The sequence below is a fragment of the Mastigoproctus giganteus genome, chromosome 4, assembly GCF_048544385.1.
Source record: "Mastigoproctus giganteus isolate SK-2022 chromosome 4, ASM4854438v1, whole genome shotgun sequence".
Taxonomy (NCBI): Eukaryota; Metazoa; Arthropoda; class Arachnida; order Uropygi; family Thelyphonidae; genus Mastigoproctus; species Mastigoproctus giganteus.
The window spans coordinates 221573375-221600598 of NC_143578.1; the positions used below are offsets into that span (position 1 = coordinate 221573375).

General features: G+C 36.7%; 1 protein-coding gene across 1 annotated transcript in view; it reads right to left on the reverse strand.

The window, feature by feature from the left end:
* Window positions 1-27224, reverse strand: part of LOC150087426 (cilia- and flagella-associated protein 44) — a 577933-nt gene that overhangs the window by 286143 nt on the left and 264566 nt on the right. The window contains exons 15-16 of the mRNA XM_090372063.1: window positions 25755-25903; window positions 6780-6944 (exon numbers count right to left, since the gene is read on the reverse strand). Of these exons, the coding sequence (XP_090228189.1) occupies window positions 6780-6944; window positions 25755-25903 (314 nt within the window). The remainder of the gene's footprint in view (window positions 1-6779; window positions 6945-25754; window positions 25904-27224) is intronic.

Genomic DNA, 27224 nt, shown 5'->3' on the forward strand with positions numbered 1-27224 from the left:
CTACTATGCATCACTTCAAGGCTATTTTGAAAAAGAGGGAGAGACAGTCCGCCCTTGATCAATTCCTCATCCCCATTCAAGCCAAGAGGAGAAGAGAAAGGGTAGAACAAGATAAATAAAACATCCTTCCAACATCTAAGGCTCAATGAAATGTATACTCATTATGTATTTTGTAATTTCGTTTGTTATATGGTAGAATAAAGTCAAGTCAATAATACTGTGTATTTCTCTCCGACAACGAATTAATCAATTTTCCATAAACTTATATGGAAAATATTGACCCGCAATTCGACTCTAATTCGGCAACGGATTATTGTCGAATTGTGAGGCACCACTGTACTATTGTTGGTTGGTGTAGTATTTTGTATCCTATCCTTAGCTTGTACCCTAATTCGGTTTATTGTAGCAAGGGGATAACCCCCCCATTTAAAAATCTGCTGGTTAATATTTGTATTTCTGAGCCCAAAGCAGGTTCCATCATTGAATATTTGTAGGCATTTAGAAATTGATTAAAGATAATCGATATTTTGTATGTGAAAGGGTGATAACTGCTATAATGTAGAAGCATACCGGTGCTTTTAGGTTTTCGATAGATGTTAAATTGGATTTTATGCGAGTCCCGAGTAAGCATGAAATTTAGAAAATTTAATGACTTAGTATCAGTATCCTGCCTTTCCAATGTAAATTTGAGCCTAGAATGAATATTAATAAACGAATGTAAAATGTCTTGGATAATACTACTATCAGTAATAACTAGAACATCGTCTAAATACCTCCCATAGTATGTGATACAGGGTCGAAAAGGCATCAAATGTATATGCTCAATCGTTGAGAGATAGATCTCTGATATTAAGCCGCTCAGACTCAATCCCATTGGCAAACCAAAAATTTGTTTTTACACTTTGTCTCGAAAGGTGATATAGTTGGCCTCAACTAACAGTTTAATTAAATGAAAAATTTCTGGAATAGGAAACTTTGTATAATTAATCAGTATTGAGTTATTATTTAACATATCCCAAATAATATCTAATGTGTATTCAATGTTTACATTCGTATATAATGAGGTAACATCTAATGAGAATAAATTGTCATTTTCGCCAAGTCTACAATCCTTTAGGTTATTAAATAATGTATTGTAGTTCTTAATCCCAAATTGTATTGCCTGTCTAAAGGGTTTTATAATGCTATATACGTGTGTGGCTAAGGATGAAAATGTCGAGTTTCTGTAGGAAACAATAGGCCAAATAGAAAATTCAGTCTTGTGTAATTTTACCTGACCGAAAAGTGCAGGAATATTGTATGTTCTGGCCTTCAATTCCTTTTACTGAGCCATAGTAATGTAGTCGTTTTTTCGATATGTTGTTAACGTTTTATTGTATTGTGTTAAATTGATTTTTAATTGTGTTAAATTGAGTTTTTTTTTGTGTTAAATTGATAAAAATCAATTTAACACATTTTAATTATTTTTTAAATTATTTTTTACTTTAATGTAAGTTTTTCATTTTAATTTCTGGAGAGTATCATACGGAAGTAGGTACCTCCATAGCAGGTGAGCAGGAGCAGCAGTACGTAGCACACGCTTCTTGATTAGACCAGGGTTCGAGCCCATGACCACCAAATATGGAGAGTGCGGAAAGGTCAGGGAATGACCACTGCATATCCCCGGCGCAATGCTAATGCTCCTAAAAAAAAAAAAAACAAATAAAAAAACCAATCATACGGAAGTGTTCTACGTACTATATTCAGGTAAACTTCTCTTATTATTTTACAAATATTGATATCAACGTAGAACGTATTGAGCATTACAGCTCTGGTTCATACTATAGAAATAAAGTTTATATACACATATACAGGTAACCCTCATGTAACACATTCCTATTATGTAACTCTCATGTAGTGTATTATATAACTCTCAGGTAGTGCAAAACCATGTTATATGGGACTAAGAATCAGTAGAAAAAGGTGAGTTACGTTCCAAAATCTAACAAAAATACACCATATTTTTATAATTATCGGAAACTTAATTTTTATCAAAAATAGTAATAACTGAGCAAACGTCATACAAACTACGATACATATGTCAGATAATGTATGTTCATTTAATTTTCTTCCTCTTCATTGCTGATAAGCATAATCAAATGAAAACGTTTTCTCTGTTGCAGAATATATTCACCTTCTGAACTTTCTTCTGCAGCATCTACATTTTGTGTATCTTCTGCTCTTTAAAAAATCAGTAAACTGGGTTTGTTTCCTTTTGCTTGATAGATTTTTATAAATTTCTTGGTATGGAGCTAAGTATGCTTGAAGCTCCCTTTTGAACTTTGTTCTCCTTTCAGTTGAAGGATCTGCATTCAAAAAATAAGATTCTAATTGCTCGGCTAAGTTTATACCTTCCAGTATGCTTTTTAGTGTAAAATTTGGAACTTCAGAATTTTCATCTGTGCAATCATCCTCTGAATTGATCTGTTTTACCTCCAATTGCGTTTCCACCAAATCTTCTTCGCCATCCTTTTTTCCTACCAGTAATTCTTGAATGTCTTCAGTAGTCATATCATCAAAACCTTCCCCTCCTATTGACTTAGCAAGTTCTACTATAGCACTGATTCCATTTTCTGCTGGTTTGACCATATTTCCTGAGTGTAGTAGTAGTAGTAGTGGCACTTGATGCAAGAAAGCAAGTGTAGGAGCTTATGCAGCATCAGCCAAAAAAAAAAAAAAAAAAAAATCACACCATACCCTCCAAATGCCTGTCCAGTTCCTCCTTAAATTTATTTAACCTATCAACTTCCACAACGACAGATGGAAGTTTGTTCCAGCAATTAACCACCCGCTGGCTAAAGGCAAATTTCCGCACATCTATTCTACATCTGTCCTTTCTTAATTTGAACTTATGTCCCCGTAGGTTCGTATTCTGAACAAGTGGGAGGATCCCATCAGAATTCAGCGTGCTCAACCCATTCAAGGCCTTATAGACCTCAATCAGATCACCGCGCAGGTGCCTAGTCTCCAGCCACTGCAATTTGCAGAACTTAAGCCTCTCTTGGTAAGAGGATCCCTTCATTCCCCTCACCAATCGTGTTGCTCTTCTCTGTACACGCTCAAGCAAATCTACATCCTTCCTAAAATGAGGCCTCCAGACCTGTACGCAGTATTCAAGGCGTGGCCTGACCATTGCCTTATACAGAGGGACAATCACCTCCTTTTCCCTGCTAGCAAAATTCCTATATATCATTGACAAAACCCCATGACCTGCCCTAGCAGCCTGTCTACATTGCTCAGAAAACTTCATATCTGACTGCACAATTACTCCCAGGTCTTTTTCATTTTCTACCACCTTAAGTGTAGTACCACACAGTTGGTATGTTTCTCTGGGGTTACTTCTACCCATATGCAGTACTTTGCATTTGTCAAGGTTAAACTTCAGTTGCCACTTCTTAGCCCATCTGCCCAAATTATCTAGATCCTGTTGCAGTAGCACACTGCCATTACTGTCATTAACAACCCTGCCAACCTTCGTGTCATCTGCAAACTTCGACATTAAGCCTGATATACCTTCATCAATATCATTGATAAATATACAAAACAACAGTGGACCCAACACCGAACCCTGTGGGACTCCACTAATAACATTAGTCCACGAAGAGCAGCACCCATTGATTACCACCCTCTGTCTTCTCCCACTTAACCATCCTTTTATCCATTGTAGCAACTTACCCTTAATACCATTCTGCTCCAATTTGTACAGTAGTCTTCCATGCGCAACAGTGTCAAAAGCTTTCCTGAAATTCAAGTATATGATATCAAAATTATTTTTTGCATCCAGTTCCTTTGTGACCACATCATAATAACCAATCAAATTTGTCAGACAAGACTTTCCCTTAACAAACCCATGCTGTGTCTGAATTATTGCTGCAGTCTTGTCTAGATGATCCTGCAATGCATCTTTAACCAGTGACTCCATTATTTTACCCGGAACAGAAGTTAAACTAACTGGTCTGTAATTATTCGTGTCACCCTTCGAACCTCCTTTGTGAATTGGGGATACATTTGCACATCTCCAGTCCGTGGGAACCTCCCCTGAATCCAAGGATGCTCTCATAATTATGGCTAAGGGTTTGCTTAGTTGCTTTGCCACCTCCTTTAATATAACTGGATAGATCCCATCCGCCCCAGGTGCCTTTCTTATGTTTAACTTCAACAATTTCTCCTCCACTTTGCTCTCAGTTATTACAAAATCATTAAGCACACTGCTACAATTTGATAACCTTCTTCCATTTTCAAACTGTAATGATTCCTCACGTGTGAATGTAGATGCAAAATACTCATTCAGTTTGTTTGCTATCTGAGCAGGATCATCAACAGTCGAACCATCGATGTCAAGTGGACCAATCATATTCAGCCCCTTCCTTTTAGAGTTTATATAAGTAAAGAAATCCTTGCTGTTTTTCTTAGCATCTTTTGCCAAAGATTTCTCGTAATCCGCCTTTGCCTGCCGAACCTCCTTTGTGACCTGATTACAGACTAGCTTATATCTGCTACAGGCTTCTGCGTCGCCTGATAATTTATATGCATCCCATGCATTTTTCTTCTCTGTCACGAGTCTCATTAGTTCATTTGATAACCATTTAGGCCTAAACCTTGAACAATATTTCTTCATCGGTATGAAAAGTCTAGTAGCTTCCACGATTAATTCCTTGAATGCTTCCCACTTAGAATTTACTGTTTGTAACATCGTCAGTCGATCCCACTGTACAGAATTTAAAAACTGTCTGAGACCACTGTACTCCCCTTTACGGAAGCAAAAACCCTTTCCTTTACCCCTGACGGTAGTTACCTCTTTGAGTAAATCCCACTTCAGCACACTGTGATCACTGCCACCTAGTGGTTCCTTTATCTGCAAATTCTTAATACACGAATGATCACTGCTGATAACCAGATCAAGAGTATTACTTTCTCTGGTTGCCTCTCGAACATGCTGCTGCAGAAAACAATCATCCAATAAATCCACAATGTATGGCCAGAGTGAACTGACTCTGGCCATACATTTTTCCAACACTCATTTAATGCTGATGGTTTTACTTATTTGAGTGATAAAGCTGATTCTGATATAGTCCACAACTGAAAAATGTCTTTTTTTAGGCATAATTTAGGGCTTGGTTTGTTTTTTGGTTTTGCTTTGGTTTTATTGGCGCATTAGCTACTAAGGCTATAATGCGCCAGCATAATTTAGGGCTGGAATTTAATTCATAACAAAGAAATTATTCCAATACAGTTCTTAAGAATAAAGATTAGTGATACATATGCAGAAAAATTTATAAACAATCAAATAAAAACAAAGATAACCTTACAAAAACCTTAAAAGTCACAAACTGCATGCTTTGAAGTCACAATTTTTTATGGTCTCAAACAAGCACAACCTAACAAGGGGATTCCCAACAAAATAAAATAAGGGGATTCCCAACAAAATAAAATAAGGGGATTCCCAATAATTTTTTTATTTTTTTTTTTTGCATATCCACTAGTGAGTCAACAGCGGGGATCACAAAAAGAATGGAAATGTTGAAAATTACATCCAACATATCAGGGTTTTCCCTGCACAACAGCTCAAAAATACTGTGCCATGTGATGTTTTCCAAAATTCTCTAACCATGTTAGAACGAAACCATATTATATAAGTACCATTTTGTGTGAGGATTGCTGCAATTTATGAATTGTGTTAGGGCAAAACCAGACGTATCGTGTTATACGGGGGTTGCCTTTAATGCCATGTACAAAAGGAGGACAAAAGAAATGCAGTGGAATCTTTGAGACCCTGCTATATTTCACCTACCCTTTCTTTGAAATCTAGACTCAAATCCTGCAACCAACAACTGGAGAAATTTCTTAAAAAGCCTCTTTACTCACAGTCACAGCAAGACAGAGATGCAGGGTGTTCTATTGTATGTTATTCAGAACTTTATTTTCAGCAACTGAGCATGCATAATTTGTTCAAACATGTCACACTGTGTTCCTTTTTCCTTTTTTGGCTAACCTCCCTACCAATACCCCACCTGCATTATTTTGTAAAAATTACTACTTACACTCCATAAGAGGAAGGTCAAAGTTGAAGAAAGGAGATGCTGTAAAAACAGGCTGAAGCTTTTAATCTAAGGATAGCAAGACACTTATTATGTGTGCAGAATCCCGCCATATAAGGTAATGGCTAGGCCACATATTGAGTATCTTCCATGACAGTATAGTGGTTTCAAATGATTTGGAGAGGCCTGGGTTTCAGTCCTGCTAATGAATCTAGGAATTTCTAAAGGCCTATTCAATCAAGACTTTAGTTATCCAATCTAAGGTGGAGGATGCGTATTAAGAATACTGATACTTATAGTAGCTGATATTCTGATATCTACATTGCATAGAAGATCATGACAATTCTACATTTACTAATTTAAAGTTTTGTTATTGTTTAATGTGAACCAAGTTTTATGAATTATACACTGCTCAGCTTTAATTAAATACAGAGTTTTATTCTATGGCTGTGTTCGAAAAAAGGTGAAACTCAGTTTGAGCTTCGCTGTTAGTTAACTGGTCATGTTTTAATAAACAAGGTGTAAAAAAGGATCATCAGAAGTGTAGTCTTAAAGATGAGGAAGCATATACACCTTAGATTTCAGGACACTTTTGTTTAACGTTATTGTATAATGTTAAATGTCAACATAATAGTATTATTACCTATCATTTAAACTGCAAAAGGTTGTAACAAGTAAAGAATACTGAGTATGAATTCTTACCTTCCATCTTTACTCATACCAATATACTGAATAGCGCCAAGATGTGAATCATGCCATCCAAATTTCCAATATTCAAACATAGTGGAAATATCACCGTTTTCTTGAAGCCAATATACAGTTAGTGCTCCATCTCCTTGTCCAACAAACAGGTATTTCTGACATAGGCTATAATCAAATACTGATATTAAATTTTAAAAAAAATAATTAATAAACTGAATTAACAAAGTTTATTTTTAAAAAAATATCAGTAATAATTCTAAATCTCTCTCTCTCTCTCTCTCTCTCTCTCTCTCTCTCTCTCTCTCTCTCTTATTTTGGAAAGTGGCACGTTTAGTAGCCTTCTAATAAATAAAAGTAAAGAAAAAAAAAACAGTCAAAAGTAATTTTATTTTATTTTTCATGATATTCCTTGTCTAATAGGTACATAACTTATATTTTCTCGCAATCCTATTTTACTGATATTCTAGTATGTAAGGCACATTGATATACTTAGTTTTGTTTCTTAAGCCATGCTGAAGCAACCATTTTCATCTTCCACAACTAGGATACCAACACTGTCAGAGGTCCAGTACACCAAGTAGAGTGAGTGTGTGATGATATATTTTTAGTAGACCTAGAGAAAATGGAAGAAAAGGAAAGAAGAATACTGAAAATGAATCAGGCTTAAATGTCTCGCTGGCTCCAAAATATACAATCATTCCAGGAGCTTCAAATTGGAAGAACCTCATACACTCTATGTGAACAAATCAGCAATTGCACAGAGTTTAAGGAAATGCTTTTCATACGATCTCTTCCCATTAGCAAATGGTGAGGGATTGCATGAACCAATCAACATCAAAACTTAAGTGAGCGACATTTCCAAGAATCAGATAACCAAGAGAATTTTGAAAAACCCAAGAAGAGGATATATAGTACAAAGTCAGAATATTTTAATATCAAACTATCCCCCACATACAAGAAGTAATAGTTATATCACAATATCATTCTTTTCCAGTAAGTTCTCAACACCCTTTTGAACAGGACAGATGGATGAGCCATCCTGTAGCCTAGTTCCCAGACATCAAAACTTATCTCAGTCGACAAGAAAAAGGGAAAGAAGAAAAAGATAGGCATTTTCTTTACAGATGTCATTGACTTTAGATGTATATTCCCATTAGTCAAAAGTTTGTTAAAAAACAGCCAAAATATTTGTACCAGTTGTACTAAATTAAGGGATTATATGGACTATGCATTACTATTTTAACAAGAGGGTTAATATAAGTAAAGCTCAGTATTTGGTGCCTTCTTAATAATTCATGTATTTTTTACTTGCATAATCTCACACAAATCATGTATGTATTATCATTATTTATAGATGCAAAAGTGCCCATCTGATGAAGAAGTGGAAGCCATGGGTATCAAAGCTTTAAAGATATAATCTGTATTTGATGAGAAATCCAAATAGGACATTAAATGATTTAGATTTCTCATAAAATGCAATATTCCAACTCATTGTGAAAGGCCTATCTTCTTGATCATCTGTTCTTAATCAGCTTCATTCAGCATTAAAAGGTCAGATCCATCAGTCAAGAAATTAAGCCAGCTAAACTTAAGTAATTTTACCTTAACTGCAGATATACTGAGTTATTAGAATATATTAGAAATATCCTGAGCAGGGAATATTTTAAGAAAATTTCTCAAATTATAAAGTTAATTAATAGACCTAAAGAATGCCTAGAAAATAAGCTTGATGAAAATTTAATAGACCTCAACAACAATCCACTTATTTCCACAGCCAGCAGACTAATACTGGTTTATAGAACAGTGAGAATCCCCATTTTTTCACCTTCATCCCACAAGAACTATTACCTCCCCATCTACCATAGTGGGTAACAAAATTCAGGCCTATGCTCTATTCCAAGGTTCCTAATCTAACAAACATCAATTTCTTGAAAAAGAGCAAAATTTTTCTTTCCTAGCAGTCAGTTTTTGTTGTTAGATTTACTAACACAGATAGGTACTACCACTTCTAAAATTAATAATCCTATGGTTAGAGATGCTAAAATTAATAATCCTATGGTTAGCGATGCTTTAATTTACGATTTATCTGCATTTTGAAAAAGATTAACTAGAAAACCATCAAATGCAAACACAACCACTTGACCCATACAGAGATTCAAGACTAAATCTTTCAGATAGAACAGAAGCATAATCTTTCCTAAAGTGGACAAAGGAGCTAATACTGCAGTTATCAGGAGACATCTACAATAATGAAATTTTTAACTTTTTGATGACCAAGGTATCTATGCAAAAATTAACAAAGAATGCAGACCCAAACTTGAGAAACTTGTCAAAAACAAACAAACAAAAAACAGACAAAGAATTATTAGTTTGGAGATACACAGATTAATAATTTACTAGAAGAATACTCCAAGGTCCAATACATGTTAGTTCTGTTAGAATGTTAATATGAATAAGAATGCATTTATTCATTGGCATAGATACAAATATAAAACAGTAGAAATAAATACTAAAGTTGTAGATAGTGTAAAATTCAAACTATATAAATAAAATAAAATAAAATATATTTTAAATTTAAATATTAAATTTAAGTTAAAATAAATATATAGAAGCTTTTGAACAATGAATATTGCCTTCTGAAATGTGTTTAAACAAGTATTGTTACATTATCAGTGCAAAATCATGTGGGGTATGCATACCATGTTTTGATGTAAAGCCCTCATTACCATATTCAAGCATTCTACTCCTTTGTTCACCACTTTCTCTTTCATCCCTACCTTTCCATTGGATGTTGTCACATTGAAGCAACAGCAATTCATAGATCAGGTGAATGTGAGTATTATTGTCTCAGTTAATTAATTTTCTCTTGCATTTAATATATATAGCCTCTAACTAAGGTCAAACATTGTTGATCTTTTTCATATGTGCTTCAACTTGTTAGTTATTGCACTTGTTGCCATACATGATTGGCAATAGCTGAACAAAAGTTCACATCATTATGAGTAGCATTTATGCAGTTACTCAAGTGATTTTTGAGACATCTTTTGGCCTCACTGATGTAGCTTGCATTGCACTCAAAACATGAGATTTTATAAAGCATCCCATTTCAGATGTGGGGGATTTAATTGGGGGAGGATTGTTTGTAATTTCCTACCAGGTATCTACATTGACTGTTATATTGTTTAAGTACCCTGATGATTTTCTGAGGCATCCCTCGGTAAAACTGGGATGCATGCTATACATGCATTTGAAGGATGTTCTCTATATTCATGGTCATGACTAGCCATAATTTCATATCTGTCTGAGCCTCATTCGGGAGTGTGCTTACAAACTTGTGGGCACCTTATTAATTTCTTGGCCGACCGGGCTAGCCAGGTGAGTAAAGTGCCTGCCTGGCAACCCAAAGGTCGCGGGTTCGAATCCCGCCTCGGGCTTGGATCAAAGTACTGCAAAAACCTTGAGAGGTGCACTATGGCCCCAGAAGCCGATGCGTCAACAACTACCAAAAAAAAAATTAATTTCTTGTTGCCTATCTTCTCCTCCCCTCCAGTATAATGCAACAAAGCTCTATTCATTAATGCTCAGACTGCACTATTCTTGTGGTTTGGTGCATGGCAGGTGAAATAGTCTGTAAACTGGCTTGTGCACATTGATTTTTTTTATGAAATTCAGTGGTATACATAGTATGATTATCCATCAAGTATATCAAGATGTCTACAAATGGCAGGTTTCAGTTGCTCTTATTTCTATAGTGAATTTTATGTAGGTGGAGAGATGGTATAAATAGTTTAAGATGCCTTTCTGTTCTTTGGGGAAAATAAGTCATCAGTATAGCATCTTCATGCTCAAATATGGTCTGACCCAACTTTGAATCTGCATTCTTTCCTCTAACTCTTCCATAACTAAATCAGCTAAGTGGAAATTAACCAGTGAACCCATGACCAACTTGCACATTTGTTTATGCATTGTATTCTTAAAAATCACAGTGAGCATTAAGACATAAATTTATGGCTTCACAAATGTCAGTAATATTTTAGTTTTTCTCTTATGGCATTCAATGTCCTTGCTTTTTCTCAATGCCACATTTACACAGTGCATAGCAAGTACACTCAATCTGGCTATTTGGGACACATCGGGACTAGTGCATTTTGGCCCGATTAAGCAGCTGCCCCAATCATCCGAAGTTTAACATTAAAAAAGTTAAAAATACAATGGACCCCTGCTTTACAATTGGTTCAGTGTACAATCAAATCACATTACGACGAACTCAACATAGTAAGTTCGGTGGTCCTTGAGGTCGTCATAGACATTCTCTCAGATATGCCAGACAAGCTGTACTTGCTACCTGGGAGTCTAAAACGCTGATGGAACTGATATTCGGGTGACACTCAAGTCAAGTGGACCCAATTTCGGCGAAGTCCGGACGGTCTGTGACAGCCAAATCCTCTGCTTGCACCTTCACGATGGTGGGACTGTTAGTAATCCTGGGTATAACCTCCATGCACAAGTACTGGTGGGTGACCACCCAGGTGTGAACCAACGTAAGCAGGGGTCGAGGTGTAGCGCCCACACCACATGGAGGAACGCCGCCCCTCTATGTTACCAGGCAGTACTAGGTGGTAGATGACTCTCATAAACCGGTGAAATACCACCACTTTGCTTATTGGAGGCTTGAAGTGGTGGAACCCATGTTTAGTCTCTAGAGCTAAGTTCCGGTCAACCCTTCCCTATCTCTTCCATCATGCAGTATGATTGATGACTTTTGAGGTTATGATGAATATCGTGGCGAGATCCAATATTCCTTACATTTCGAGGGTACAGCTCTAAAACGGTGTTCGCAGGCCGGCCGCTAGTTAGTACACTGGACTGAACCTATTGGTAACTCTCTAGGAAGCTTCCGGATCAGCTGGTGTATAATCTTGCTACCTCTACTCTGCCAGATAGTGACTGGAGGGAGTCCGAGTAGTGTGTATGTGGGGAGCATTGTCGAGGCCACGTTATGTCAAGGATCTGGGTATATTCTTACCACATGTACGCCATATCCAAAAATTTCATTACTTCATACAGCATGTCCCACCTACTTTTTATTACTATTGAATACACCATGAATTGTCAAACTAATAGAGCAAGCTTATCTGCGAAAAGATCTAAACCTCCCAAGGACTTCCTAATTCATTTCACAAATATACGTGGTCTCAATTCTAATCTCAACGATGTCCATTTCCACTTGCAGTCTGCCAAACCCCATGTACTTTTTCTGACAGAATCTCAGTTATCGGTTGATTCATCTACTGTTCATCTCAGATGACCAAATTATTCGCTGTATGATTCCTTTTGCCTCAAAGGTGGTACTTGTGCATATGTTCGTTCTGATATTCCCTGTCAGAGACTTGGCAATTTGGAATCTCCTCTCTTTGATCTTCTCTGGCTTAAAATCTCTCTACCTCATTGTGTCAAATTCATCTGTTTTCTCTACTGTTCTCCCAACTCCACTAATCACTTGGAGCTCTTTGACTTCCTCTCTTAGCAACTTGACTTTCTCCAGTCCAACTTTCCTAACATTGAGGTAATTTTCCTTGGTGATTTTAATGTTCACAACTCCAGCTGGCTTCCGTTTTCTAGTCACACTGACCCAGCAGGTAGAGATGCTGAGGCTTTTGCAATTACTAACGACCTAGCACAGATTGTTCATTTACCTACAAGAATACCGGACAATCCTAATCATACAGCCAATACGCTTGATCTTTTTCTCACAAACAACCCTTCTAAGTACACGGTCAAAGTGAGAGATCCTTTAGGCACCTCAGATCACAACTTGATGATTGTCTCTTCTCCAATGGAACCTTTATCTCATGGCTATTCCCAACCACGTGTTGTTTGGCATTACAAGAATGCAAAATGGAATGAACTGCAAGACTTCTTTTCCCTGGTCCGATTACTGTTTCAAAACTTCTGAAGTCAACGTTTGCTCAGATCGTGTCAGTGAAATTATTCTTGCAGGAATGGAATCTTTTACCCTACACTCCACTTTAAAATCTCGTCCTTTATCTAAATCTTGGTTTTCCAATAAATGTGCTAAGGCTGTCCAAGAGAAGAATGTTGCATATCGTAATTGGCTTGTTTCTAATTCTTCAGTTTCATTTTCTGCCTACACCAAAGCTCGCAACAGTTGTAAAGCAGTTATTAATCAGTCCAAACTAGAGTTTGAACAGGCTAAGAGTAGAAAACTTGCTTTTTGCCCTAATGGTAGCCGAGTATTCTGGTCTCTTGCCAAAGCTATTGGCCGCAACTTTTGCCCATCTTTGCTCCCACCTCTGTCCAAACCAGATGGTTCTGTTGCCACTTCAGCCAAGGATAAAGCTGACTTGCTAGCATCCCATTTTTCTTCCAGCTCATGTATTAATGATCTTGGTAAAACACCTCCCACCATTCCCAACACGCTCCATTCAATGCCTCCTGTGGTCTTCCGTCAAAAGGATATCAGAAGGATTTTGATGAATCTTGATGCTAAGAAAGCTCCAAGTCCTGATGGTATTTCTCCACGTGTTCTCAAAACCTGTGCTCCTGAATTTACTCCTATTCTTTGCCGCCTTCTTTTCACTTTCTTATTCCAAAGGTGTTTTTCCTTCTGCTTGGAAATTTGCTCATATCCAGCCAGTTCCTAAAAAGGGTGACAAATCCCTCCCATCCAATTATCGTCCCATTGCAATTACTTCTACTCTTTCTAAAGTAATGGAGAAATCAATTAACCGCCAACTCTTAAACTACCTAGAAACCCTCCGTCTGATCAACGATCACCAGTATGGATTCCGTCAGTGTCGATCCACTGGAGATATTCTGGCTTATGTTACCCATTTATGGACTAATTCAATGGAAAGGTTCAGTGAAACACAAGTAGTTGCTCTTGACATCTCAAAGGCTTTTGATCGTGTTTGGCATAAAGGTCTTCTAAACAAGCTTCCATCTTATGGTTTGCCAACTGTTTTTAGTAATTGGTTATCCATTTTTCTCTCTGATCGCTCACTGAGGGTGTTGTATGTGGCTCTCTGTCTTCTAACTTCTCCACTACTGCCGGTGTCCCCCAAGGTACAGTTCTTTCCCCCACTCTTTTCCTCTTGTATATCAATGACCTTCTTCCATTGACTGGAAATCCTATCCATAGTTTTGCCAATGATAGCACATTGCATTCAACTTTCCATTTTGAGAAACCTTGTCCTGCTCAATCAGCTTCAACTTCTCGAAAATCTGCTACCAATTCCTTAAATGCCGATCTTCAGATAATTTTCCAGTGGGGCAAAGACAACTTAGTTGATTTCAACCCTTCTAAAACTCAGTCTTGTCTTATATCTTGCAAAAAGGATTCTTCTGCTCCTATGCTTATCTTTAGTGACACTCCGATTTCTAGGCAAAATGATATATCTCTTTTGGGAATTACCCTGATTTCTAATCTCTCTTGGCACAAGCACATTACAAATATTGCTTCCTCTGCATCTAAAAAACTTGGTTTTCTCTTTCCCTCTCGGCATTACTTTTCTTCCAAACAGCTGCTCACTCTGTATAAATCGCAAATGCACCCTGCCATGGAATTGTTCCCACATCTGGGGTGGTGCCCCCAAAACCTCTCTCAGGCTTCTTGATTCCATTCAAAAGAGGGCAGTTAGGTTAATTAATGATTCATCTCTAACAGAGTCTCTCCACTCACTTTCTCATAGATGCACTGTTTCTGCTGCATGCCTCTTCTACAGATACTTCCATGGGCACTGTTCTTCTGAATTGGCTTCTATAATTCCTGCTCTCTCTTTCAAAACAGTCCGAACACGTGCCGCCACTAGCCAACATCCATTTACTGTCCAACTTCAAACCCACAGAACCAACTTTTCATCTTCCTCATTTATTCATTCAACTGCCGTTTTCTGGAACAACCTTCCTTCATACGTATTTCCTGAAAATTACAATCTACAGAAGTTCAAGTCCAACGTCAACAAATATCTTCTTTCGTCTTCTTAACCTCAAACCCAAGCACGGTACTAAGTACTATTGGTTCTAATACCTCTCGTGTTTGGGTTCACATAAAAAAGAAAAGAAAAAAAAAAAGTAAAGTACCATTCACTGTACGATGTGTGTAATAAGTGCAGGTCATTGTGATCACTTTTGTGAATTGAATTTTAATTCTATTAAACAGCAATTCTAATTAGCGAAAATAGGAAGAATATTATCCACAGGCTATAAAAGTAAAGATATATTAAGAGTACAAATTTACCTTTTATTACCTTACTAATTAAAAAATTAAATGATACGTGAAAATCGGAAGAATATGCTTGATAATCAGAATAATTAATACGTACTGTAATATGTACATACTAACTAGTTAACATTTCTGTTAACTGACATTTGTGGGTGGGGGTTAAAATTTAAAACAGTAAAAAGATAAGCAATCAAAAACAAAGAACATGGCAGAGACAAATTGCAAGTAACGCGTTAGACACAAATGAGAACGGAGTAACAAGTTAGGCAGCTTTAAAAACAGGAATGAAGAGAAGATTCTAAAAATTAATTATTTTATATGGTTGAAGATTCCATGGAAGTGTAAACACATTTCACCATAATAACCCACAGAATTCCAGCTGTCGGTATTATTGCATTTTCAATAAGATCATGTTTACTCTCCATTTATGATAGATTGCACTAACAGAAAAGCCAAATAAACAGGTGACTGCTTACTGTTTTTATTGTTTTATGGTTGTGACCTCCAGAAATCTGACCAAACTATGTGGTATGGTTGAGACAATCATAGGGTAATCTCCAGTGATGGAGTCTCCTGCCCCGATTAAATGGCACGTTGTCCCAATTAAGTGAAGTAAACCCTTGCTATTTTCTCAACTGGGTTCTTTTTTTTAAGATTTGTCCCAAATAAACGGCTGCCCCGATTAAGCAGTGGCCCAAATAATCGGAATCCACTGTATTATTATTATTACTAGCTACACAGTGCAAGGAAGCCTGAGGTTTATGCTGCACTAGCCAAAAAAAAAAAAATTTCTGAGTTACCCTTAGAGAGAGAGAGAGAGAGAGAGAGAGAGAGAGAGAGAGAGAGAGAGAGAGAGAGAGAGAGAGAGAGAGAGAGAGAGAGAGAGAGAGAAGTAGAAGGGAATCACTAAGAAAGAAAAGAATGATGATATCCAGCTCAGGATCCTGAGTGTGCCAAGCCCACACTCACCAGATGTGAACCCCTGGGGGTAATTGGTGGAATACAAGTATATAAAAACACCACATCACACGATACCAGTATTCACATCTCACAAATTTTCAGTTCCCTAATATATTGGATAAATTACATACTTAAACTGATGGGTTCTTTGAATTTGCCATCTAGCATTTTTATGATATTGATTCAATTATTTTCTGCATTGGATTTCCTGCACATAATCTATCCAAATTTATAGCCAATATTAATATCATTAAACCACTAGTTGGCAGATCTGAAGAATGCATTGATAAAGTAATAAATACTATTATTTAAACATTTGTAGACATCAAGTTATTGGCTGAAGAAGACAATATTCATTCTAGAAAGAAAGTTTCCTTACATTTTAACTTAGATTTGAATGCTTTAATTATAAATATCTTTTATTCAGAGCAATCTTAGTTAGACAAGCCAAGGTGTGAGAGGCTGTTAACAGCCTCATATGATTTGATGATGGGATCTGGCAAGGATCTGAAATGTCACCTTTGTAATAAGTTTAGGAATTAGGTCAAAAGCATGTAATTAATAAATTAATTTTGTATTATCCATGTGGTAAAAGAGCATTTATTAATCTTTTATTTAATTAATTATAGAGTTTTAATTGTATAGTATCTACAACTTATGTATTTGTTTCCTACAGTTTTGTATTTATACCAGTGAATAAATGTATTCTTATACATTGTGGTCGGTGTCTAATAGAACTAACATGCACTAATAGTTTAATGATGGCAATAAGCAGAGCTGGAATTTATTCTTGAATTGAAGTTTTTGTCACATGCAGTATTCTGAAAAGTAGGAGTGGAGGATTACAGAGCATGATGATGGTCCACACAGGAGTAGAAGATATGGGCTAAAACATGACATGGACTAAAAACACCAACATGCCCACATTTACTTACTTATACACCAATGCTAGGAGAATAATAAATAAATATGATGAGCTTGAAGCATTTTTTAAGTCATCAAATTCTGACATTATTATGTATTACAGAAAGAACATGGTGTTTGATATTTGACATGCAAAATTTGAATATGGTGATTATAACATGTACAGAAAGGACATAGATGATAGCAGCAGAGGGGAGGTGACTGAGGAGTGATGCTTCAGGTTAAACACAGACTCGAAAACAGAGCAACCAGTAGCCAGATGAAAAACTAGCACCAGTCAGTCTGGTGTGAAAATGAATAACTCTACAAACAGACTGAAGAAGCAAATCAGATTGTCTTATCACTAGGTGTTGTAACTTTCCAAATATTGAATGCAATTCATGAATTGGCAGCTCACTTCCTGAAAGAAGAATTGGCAGAAGGGATGACTTACACTAGCCTAATGGTGGTCTAACTTATGATAATCCTGTACAGATCATCATTAGTTAGAATATTAACTGCTAAACTGAATAAATATTTTGGATCTACATTCATGCATGAAGAAGTTTTTAGAGATAGGTAGGGATTAGTCCATCTAATACTGATTGGGAGTTAAATGATTTTATGATAACTGAGAAATTTAGATGAAAAAGAAATTTCTACAGCTAAAAAAAAAAAAGTGAACAAAGCTCCTTAGAGGCTGATGGAATCTATTCAATTATATTAAAAGAAACTGCAAAAGAGGTAAATAAATCTTTAATCATATTAATGATGGCATACTTAAATTCAGGAGTTTTTTTTTTTTTTTTATGTGAACCCCAAACACGAGAGGTATTAGAACCTATAGTACTTAGTACCGTGCTTGGGTTGGAGGTTGAGAAGTCGAAAGAAGATATTTGTTGACATTAGACTGGAACTTCTATAGATTGCAATTTTCAGGAAATACGTATGAAGGAAGGTTGTTCCAGAAAACGGCAGTTGATTGAATAAATGAGGAAGATGAAAAGTTGGCTCTGTGGGTTTGAAGTTGGACAGTAAATGGATGTTGGCTGGTGGCGGCACATGTTCAGACTGTTTTGAAAGAGAGAGTGGTAATTATAGAAGCCAATTCAGAAGAACAGTGCCCATGGAAGTATCTGTAGAAGAGGCATGCAGCAGAAACAGTATGTCTATGAGAAAGCGAGTGGAGAGACTCTGTTAGAGATGAATCATTAATTAACCTAACTGCCCTCTTCTGAATGGAATCAAGAAGCCTGAGAGAGGTTTTGGGGGCACCACCCCAGATGTGGGAACAATATTCCATGGCAGGGCGGATTTGCGATTTATACAGAGTGAGCAGCTGTTTGGAAGAAAAGTAATGCTGAGAGCGAAAGAGAAAACCAAGTTTTTTAGATGCAGAGGAAGCAATATTTGTAATGTGCTTTTGCCAAGAGAGAGATTAGAAGTTAGGGTAATCCCCAAAAGAGATATATCATTTTGTCTAGAAATCAGAGTGTTACTAAAGATAAGCATAGGAGCAGAAGAATCCTTTTTGTGAGATATAAGACAAGACTGAGTTTTAGAAGGGTTGAAATCAACTAAGTTGTCTTTGCCCCACAGGAGAATTACCTGAAGATCAGCATTTAAGGAATTGGTAGCAGATTTTCGAGAAGTTGAAGCTGATTGAGCAGGACAAGGTTTCTCAAAATGGAAAGTTGAATGCAATGTGATATGATCGGCAAAACTATGGATAGGATTTTCAGTCAATGGAAGAAGGTCATTAATATACAAGAGGAAAAGAATGGGGAGAAAGAACTGAACCTTGGGGGACACCGGCATTAGAGGAGAAGTTAGAAGACAGAGAGCCATCTACAACACCCTCTGTGAGCGATCAGAGAGAAAACTGGATAACCAATTGCTAAAAACAGTTGGCAAACCATAAGATGGAAGCTTGTTTAGAAGACCTTTATGCCAAACACGATCAAAAGCCTTTGAGATGTCAAGAGCAACTATCAGTTATCATACTTGTGTTTCACTGAATCTTTCCATTGAATTAGTCCATAAATGGGTAATATAAGCCAGAATATCACCAGTGGATCAACACTGACGGAATCCATACTGGCGATCGTTGATCAGACAGAAGGTTTCTAGGTAGTTTAAGAGTTGGCGGTTAATTGATTTCTCTATTACTTTAGAAAGAGTAGAAGTAATTGCAATGGGGCGATAATTGGATGGGAGGGATTTGTCACCCTTTTTAGGAACTGGTTGGATATGAGCAAATTTCCAAGCAGAAGGAAAAACACCTTTGGAATAAGAAAGTGAAAAAAAGGCGGCAAAGAATAGGAGTAAGTTCAGGAGCACAGGTTTTGAGAACAAGTGGAGAAATACCATTAGGATCTGAAGCTTTCTTAGCATCAAGGTTCATCAAAATCTTTCTGATATCCTTTTGACGGAAGACCACAGGAGGCATTGAATGGAGCGTGTTGGGAATGGTGGGAGGTGTTTTTCCAAGATCATTAATACATGAGCTGGAAGAAAAATGGGATGCTAGCAGGTCAGCTTTATCCTTGGCTGAAGTGACAACAGAACCATCTGGTTTGGACAGAGGTGGGAGCAGAGATGGCCAAAAGTTGCGGCCAATAGCTTTGGCAAGAGACTAGAATGCTCGGCTTCCATTAGGGCAGGAAGCAAGTTTTCTACTCTTAGCCTGTTCAAACTCTAGTTTGGACTGATTAATAACTGCTTTACAATTGTTGCGAGCTTTGGTGTAGGCAGAAAATGAAAATGAAGAATTAGAAACAAGCCAATTATGATATGCAACATTCTTCTCTTGAACACCCTTAGCACATTTATTGGAAAACCAAGGTTTAGATAAAGTACCTGAAGATTGGAGATGTGTAAATGAATTTCTTATTCACAAAGGTGGGAATCAGAGCATGAAGAGGGTAACTACAGACCTATAAGTTCTTCTGTGCTGGGGGAAAAATAATGGAGTCAATAGTTGAATAAAGTAATGTAAGATCATTTTGATATTAGTGGAGCCAGAAGGCAATCACATCATGTGTTAAAGAGAGACCATGCCTCACTAGTCTGATTAGCTACTATGAATTTTTTACAAAGGCACTGCATGCAAAGAATAATTTTAACATTGCATACTTAGATTTCAGTATTGGGCCCTTACTTTTTGTAATATTTACTAAAGATATTGATGGTGGCATATCAAGTATGATGTCTAAATTTTCTGATGATATAAAGGTGGGTGCAGTGATTAATGACAGTAATCAGGATTTGCTATTTCAAGTGAAACTACATAAACAAAGCAGCAGATGGGCTGGAAAATGGCAACTGGGGTTTAATAGCAATAAGTGAAAAAGACCAAGAGGTACAGGACATCATAATATTCTATGAGCAGTTCAAGAAATATGCTAGAACAGCTCATGGGGTTTTCTTTAAATAACATATAGAAACTTTGCCAACAGGGAGAAAGAGGTGATCATCCAATTGTATAAATTAATGGTTAGACAACATCAGGAATACCCTATAAAAGTTTGGAAATCTCATTTTAAGAAGAGATTATTTTATTATTTGAGAAGCAAGAAAGTTAAGGGATTGAAGTTTTAAACATTTATTTTTTGACAATGAAAAAGATTTAGGGGTAATTGTGCAATCCGACCCAAAATTCTCTCATAAGCACTGCCAGAACAGTGCATGGTATTTTAGCTATAGTATACAGGAATTTTGGTAGTACAGGTACCCTTCGTATAACATGGTAGTTAGGTTCCTACAAAATCTTGTGTAGTGCAAAACCGTGTTATATGGGACTAAGAACAAGTACAAAAAGGGGGTGGGGATGTTCCAAAAGCTAACAAAAATACACCATTTCGTTAACAAAAACTGACAAAAATACACCATTCTACATTTCGTGTATCTTCTGCTCTCTTTAAAAAATCATTAATTTTGGTTTGCTTGCTTTTGCTTGATAACACTTGATAACTAAGCACTTTTGAAGCTCCCTTTTGAACTTTGGGCTCCTTTCAGTCAAAGAATTTGAATTCAAAAATAAGATTCTAATTGCTTGGCTAACTTTATGCCTTTCCGTATACTTTTTAGTGTAAAATTTGGAAGTTCAGAATTTTAATCTGTGCTATCATCCTCTGAATTGATTTAATTTGTCTCCGATGCCATTTCCACTAAATCTGCTTTGCCAGCCTCTTTTTCTACCAGTAATTCTTGATTGTCTTCAGTATTCATTCACTTTTATTTTTTTTTCAAGGAGCATCGGTGACTAAGGCTATGTTGCTCTGTGTGTTCAAATTGTGTGCGTTCTGAGATTGATTTTCTATTTTTCTGGATGAAAAACCAGAGCTTTTGGGAGGAAAAAACCATGCTACCCTCGCCTGAGACCAACTAACTCAGCCATGTTGTAAAAAATACCCATAAACCCTTATAAAAATCCCTCCCATTATCGACGGGATTCGAATATTGGTCTTTTCCACCTGGGTGGTTTCATGACGATCCACGAGGGCTTCAGTAGTCATATCATCAAAACCTTCCCCTCCTACTGACTTAGCAACTTCTATTACTGCATGGATTCTGTTTTGTGTTGGTTAAACCACATTTCCTGAATGAACTGACTCTGGTACATTTTACCAATAGGCATTTAATGTTGACAGTATTACTTCTTTGGGCAATAAACTACGATTCCGATACAGTCCACAACTGAAAAATGTTTCCATGACTTCATCACTTCAGTTTTCCATCAGTTCTATTTGGACTCAATGTTTTCCAAAATCCATTGTAACGATTTTCTGATGTAATGAGTTTCAAAGGTAGATATAATGCCTTGATATAATTAAAGAAGTTGTACTAGGTGGTAGGAACGTTACTTCAACATTTGGATGACTTAAATTTTTGGATGGCCTGGCACGTTATCCAATAGTAATAACACTTTAAAATATAGATTTTTCAACAAGCACAAGTTCAATAGCACAGAACCTAAAACGGATGTATCAAATAATTTTTTCTTTTTTTGCATAACGATTAGCAATCCTTTATCCCACATTCCACTTTAAAACCTCATCCTTTATCTAAACCTCGGTTTTCCAATAAATGTGCTACGGCTGTTCAAGAGAAGAATGTTGCATCTCGTAATTATAGTGGTGTGGTGTACATTATTTTTGGAATCAAGTTATTTATTATTAATAAATAACTGTAATACATGTTCATCAAACCCTGTTGATAATCAGTCTCGGTGTCTAAGTTTGCAGATGATATGAAGGTTGCAGTGGGCTGAGAAGTGGCAACTGAAGTTTAAAATTGACAAATGCAAGGTACTGCATATGCATAACAATAACTCCAGAATAATAACTGTGTGGTAACAAGCTTAAGTTAGTGGAGAACAAAAAAAGACAGCAGTGATTGTGCTACTAGACATAATGTTCTCTGGGTAATGTAGATAGCCTGCTAGGACAGATCATGGGGCTTTGTCAATGATATACAGGATTTTGCCAGTAGGGATAAAGAAATGATTATCTTATTGCATAAAGCAACAGTTAATCCACATCTTGAGTACTATATACAGGTCTGGAACTCTAATTTTAGGAAGGATATAAATCTGTTGGACCAGGTTAATTGGTTTTTTTCCCAAAGAAGACCAATGAGATTAGTGTAATCATTATTATGGATAGTGGTTTTTAAAACTTTATTTAGCTGTATGGCAATATGTATTGATGATAGTTTGAATATTTATGACACAGAGTTACTGACATATATATATGTCTAACTCAGTTATCAAAAGTAAACTGTGTTGAAGGCAGTACAGATTACTTTCTTGTTTCCTTTCCCCATTAACCCTTGCATTTTTGTCTACAATGTAGTTACATTGTAGTACATTGAGTGGACAGAAATCATGGGATACCTACCTAGTAATGGGTAGGCCCACCTTTTGCCCAGATAAGGGCAGTCACATGGCAAGGCACTGAGTCCACTATTTGCATCTAGACGTACCAGAGTCCCAACATGTGCCAATTGAATACGTCTTAGATCATTAGCATTAGTAGAGGCATTTGATGCAAGAAAGCAAGCTTATGCAGCATCAGCCAAAAAAAAAAATAATAAATAAATAAAAAAATAAAACATTTATCACTGTTAAACCATAATTACTATTTTACAGACCATGTTCTTAATTTATTTAGATTCTTTTGAAGTAGCAATCCTGATTAGCATTAGCATTAGTAGAGGCATATTATGCAAGAAAGCAAACATGCAGCATCAATCAAAAAAAAAAAAAAAAAATGCACCCATTTCACTCCTCTGTTTGTTCCAAATACCTGGCCAGCTCAGCCTTAAATTTATTTAGGCTATCAACTTCCACAACAAGGGATGGAAGTCTGTTCCACCAACCAACTACTTGCTGGCTAAAGGCAAACTTCCACACATCTATCCTGCATCTGTCTTTCCTCAATTTGAATTTATGCCCTCTCAGGTGATTATTCTGAGCAAGAGGAAGAATCCCATCAGCATTGAGCATGCTCAAACCATTCAAGGCTTTATTATTATTATTATAAGTAGTAGTAGTAGCTATATGGTGCAAGGAAGCCTGAGGTTTATGCTACACCAGCCAAAAAAAATTTCTGAGTTACACTTAGAGAGAGAGAGAGAGAGAGAGAGAGAGAGAGAGAGAGAGAGAGAGAGAGAGAGAGAGAGAGAGAGAGAGAGAGAGAGAGAGAGAGGAGAAGTAGAAAGGAATCACCAAGAAAGAGAAGGATGATGATATCCAGCTCAGGATCCTAGGTATGCCAAGCCCAAACTCACCAGATGTGAGCTCCTGGATACACCTCAATCAGATCACCTCGCAGGTGCCTATTCTCTAGACACTGTAATTTGCAAAACTTAAGCCTTTCTTCGTAAGAGCAACCCTTTGTTCCATTCATTAATCTTGTTGCCCTTCTCTGTACTCTTTCCAGCATCTCTACATCCTTCTTGAAATGAGGCCTCCAACCTGTATACAGTAATCTAGGTGTGGCCTGACCATTGCCTTATACAAGGGAATAATCATCTCCTTATCTCTGCTAGAAAAATTCCTATATATCATCAACAATACACCATGAGCTACTCTTGCAGCCCGTCTGCACTGCTCAGAGAACTTTATATCTGCCTGCACAACCACTCCCACGTCCCTTTCATTCTCTACCACTCTCGTTAGCATTAGCATTAGCATTAGCATTAGTAGAGGCATTTGATGCAAGAAAGCAAGCTTATGCAGCATTGTAAGCTTGCTTTCTTGCATCAAATGCCTCTACTAATCATTATCGACTGTCCACCTGCCTGAATTGTTCCTTGTTGACATGATGGAGTCAAAGCTTTGTGCAGTTTCTGCCAGACACTCACCCTCCTGTCTGCTCGAAATAACTGGAAACAGGACTCAGGACTCATCAGACCAGGAGACCCATCTCCAGTCATCCAAGGTCCAGTGTTGATGTTCTTTTGCCCAGTTAAGGTGTAGAGTCTTGTAAGGTGTAGTGTTGTAGTGTTAGCAATAGGACTGTGGTGGGTCGGTGGCTCCCATAACCTATTGCGGCTAATGATTGCCTGATGGTCTTGGTGGAGATGTTTCAGGCACCTCCCTCGTTGAAGTTGGCCATGATTTGTGCCACTGTCACTCTCTGGTTGGCTGAAACAATGTGAGACAGACAATGACAGCCCCGTTCATCTATCACCTTTCTCCACCTACAGTGTTGTCCATGATGAGATGTTATTCCGGAAATGCTGTATTCCCAATACACTCTTGATACTGTTGAACAGGGATAGTGCAAGTGCAATTTCTGTACCACTAGGGCAATAGAGTGACTCATGCATCGGGCACCCACTATCATCCCTCTTTCAAAGTCGGTTAACTCACGATATTTATCCATAATGACATCAAATTACTGTCTACACAAATGCAGTGTACCTATATACTTGCAAGTGGTGGGTTTATCCACTAGCGAGAGGGGTGACAGTGTTGTGTTGCCCAGGAACCAGGTATCCCATGAATTCTGTCCTTTCAGTATACATACATTGTAGAAAATGCAGTAATTGTTTTTTCTTTCTCTTATTAATTTTTTAAAATTTCCAGAGACAGAAAAGTTGAATAAAAAAAGATACAGGTTCTAGGCTGCATGGGTGGGAAAAATAGACTAATTTAGAGCTATGATTTCAGATTGCTGTAGAATATAACTTTGAAATCTATTGTGTTGTTTCTGAGTATATGTTTAGTATTACAATAAGGGAAACAATCAACAATACAACATAATGAATCAAAAAAAAGTACACTTTTCAGAAAAAACAACTCCTCTTCATTTACAGCTTGAATAAAAGGTTAGAGAAGTCTAGGTACTCTACCTTCCAAATTGGCTCTAGTGAATGATGCCTTTAGTTTTGTAGTGTTGTAGATGAAGCACACAGAGCAGAATTGATCTTGACTTTTAAAAAATTGTAGCGTGTAACATGTTTGCAGCTTCTAGTTAGGGTATAAGCAATACACTTGAAATTACTTTCAAGTTATTGAGAAATCCTGTTATCCTCAAGATTTTTCTCTTTTTTAGAATCAAGTTCAGCTGTCTTATCACTGAAAGGAACCCCCGCCCACAGAATTCAGTTTCTGTCTCGTATGGAACTTCACAAGCAGTGATCCAAAATGATCTGAGAGCTCAACCAAAATGGCTTGAAGATGATATTCAAAAGCTTCTGCAAGCAAGCAATAATTGAAAGGTAGAGGAATTATATTACAGAAGAAAATAAAAATTTATTATGCAAACAATGGCATAATGTGAATTATTTTTGGAACCACCCATACTATTTCAAGACATTTGATATTTATGCATATAATTAAAATTCAGATATCTTACCTGAACTGAATTACATGAACAGGTGTTCGCTCTGATGCCAAAAATTTTATAATTTTTAGTGGCACTAAATTCACTATCTGGGTGATATCTTCTCCTTTGGCTTCTGTTTCTAATGAAAATTCATATAAATGGCCAGCATCATTCCCAGCCTAAAAAAATATACATTTTTATGATAAATTACTAGAGGACTATATATAATGCTGTTTTTTTTTATTTATTTTATGTATTTAATTTTATCTGTTATTTTTATTTTAATAACAAATTAAAATATCTATGTCCTTAGTCAATAAGTAAATTAAAGAATTTAGAATTCATAACCAACTGTCACAGGATCACCTTCAGTGTTAAAAATAGGTTAAAACAAAATTTAAAATTAACTATAAAAATATTAAAACATGGAGAAAGGCATTTTCACTTATAGATTAGAAGGAGAGGAGGTAAGGGCAATCAGAAAAAAGAGGGACCGCAGTGGATGTGACAAACATGGCTCAACAATTCTGCCTGTTTAATATATAACAATAGAGGCAACCTCCGTATAACATGGTACTTCTACAAAACAGTTTTTCTCTAACATGACTGATAAATTGTGGCAATCGTCGAACAACATGGTAATTATATAACATGGTTTCGCTCTAACACAGTTAGAGAAATTCAGTAAACCTCACATAACAGGGTATTTTTGAGCTTTTGTGTGGAGAAAACCCTGCTATTATGTTGGGTGTCATTTTTCAACGTTTCCACTCTTTTTGAATCCTTGCTGTTGACTTGCTAGTCCAAAAAAAATTATTGAGAAATTCCTGTATTTTATTTTGTGGGGAAATTCCCGTGTTACATTCTGTGCTATTGAACATGTACATTTTGAAAAATCTAGATTTCAAAGTTTTATTACTATTGGATAGCACATCAGGCCATTCAAAATATTTAAGTCATCCAAACGTCGAAGTTATGTTCCTACTGTCACAGCTGTACTGGGTTAACACAACTTCTTTCATTCAGCCATTAGATAAAGGAATTATATCCACCTTTAAAACTCATTACATCAGAAAATCATTACAATTGATTTTGGAAAAAAATTTATTCTGAATCTATTGAAGTAGTAGTGGCATGTGATGCAAGAAAGCAAGTGTATGAGCTTATGCAGCATCAGCCAAAAAAAAAAAAAAATCACACCATTCCCTCCAAATGCCTGTCCAGTTCCTCCTTAAATTTATTTAACCTGTCAACTTCCACAACGACAGATGGAAGTTTGTTCCAACAATTAACAACCCGCTGGCTAAAGGCAAATTTCCGCACATCTATTCTACGTCTTTTCTTAATTTGAATTTATGCCCCCTTAGGTTCGTAATCTGAACAAGTGGAAGGATCCCATCAGAATTCAGTGTGCTCAACCCATTCAAGGCCTTATATACCTCAATCAGATCACCGCGCAGGTACCTAGTCTCCAGCCACTGCAATTTGCAGAACTTAAGC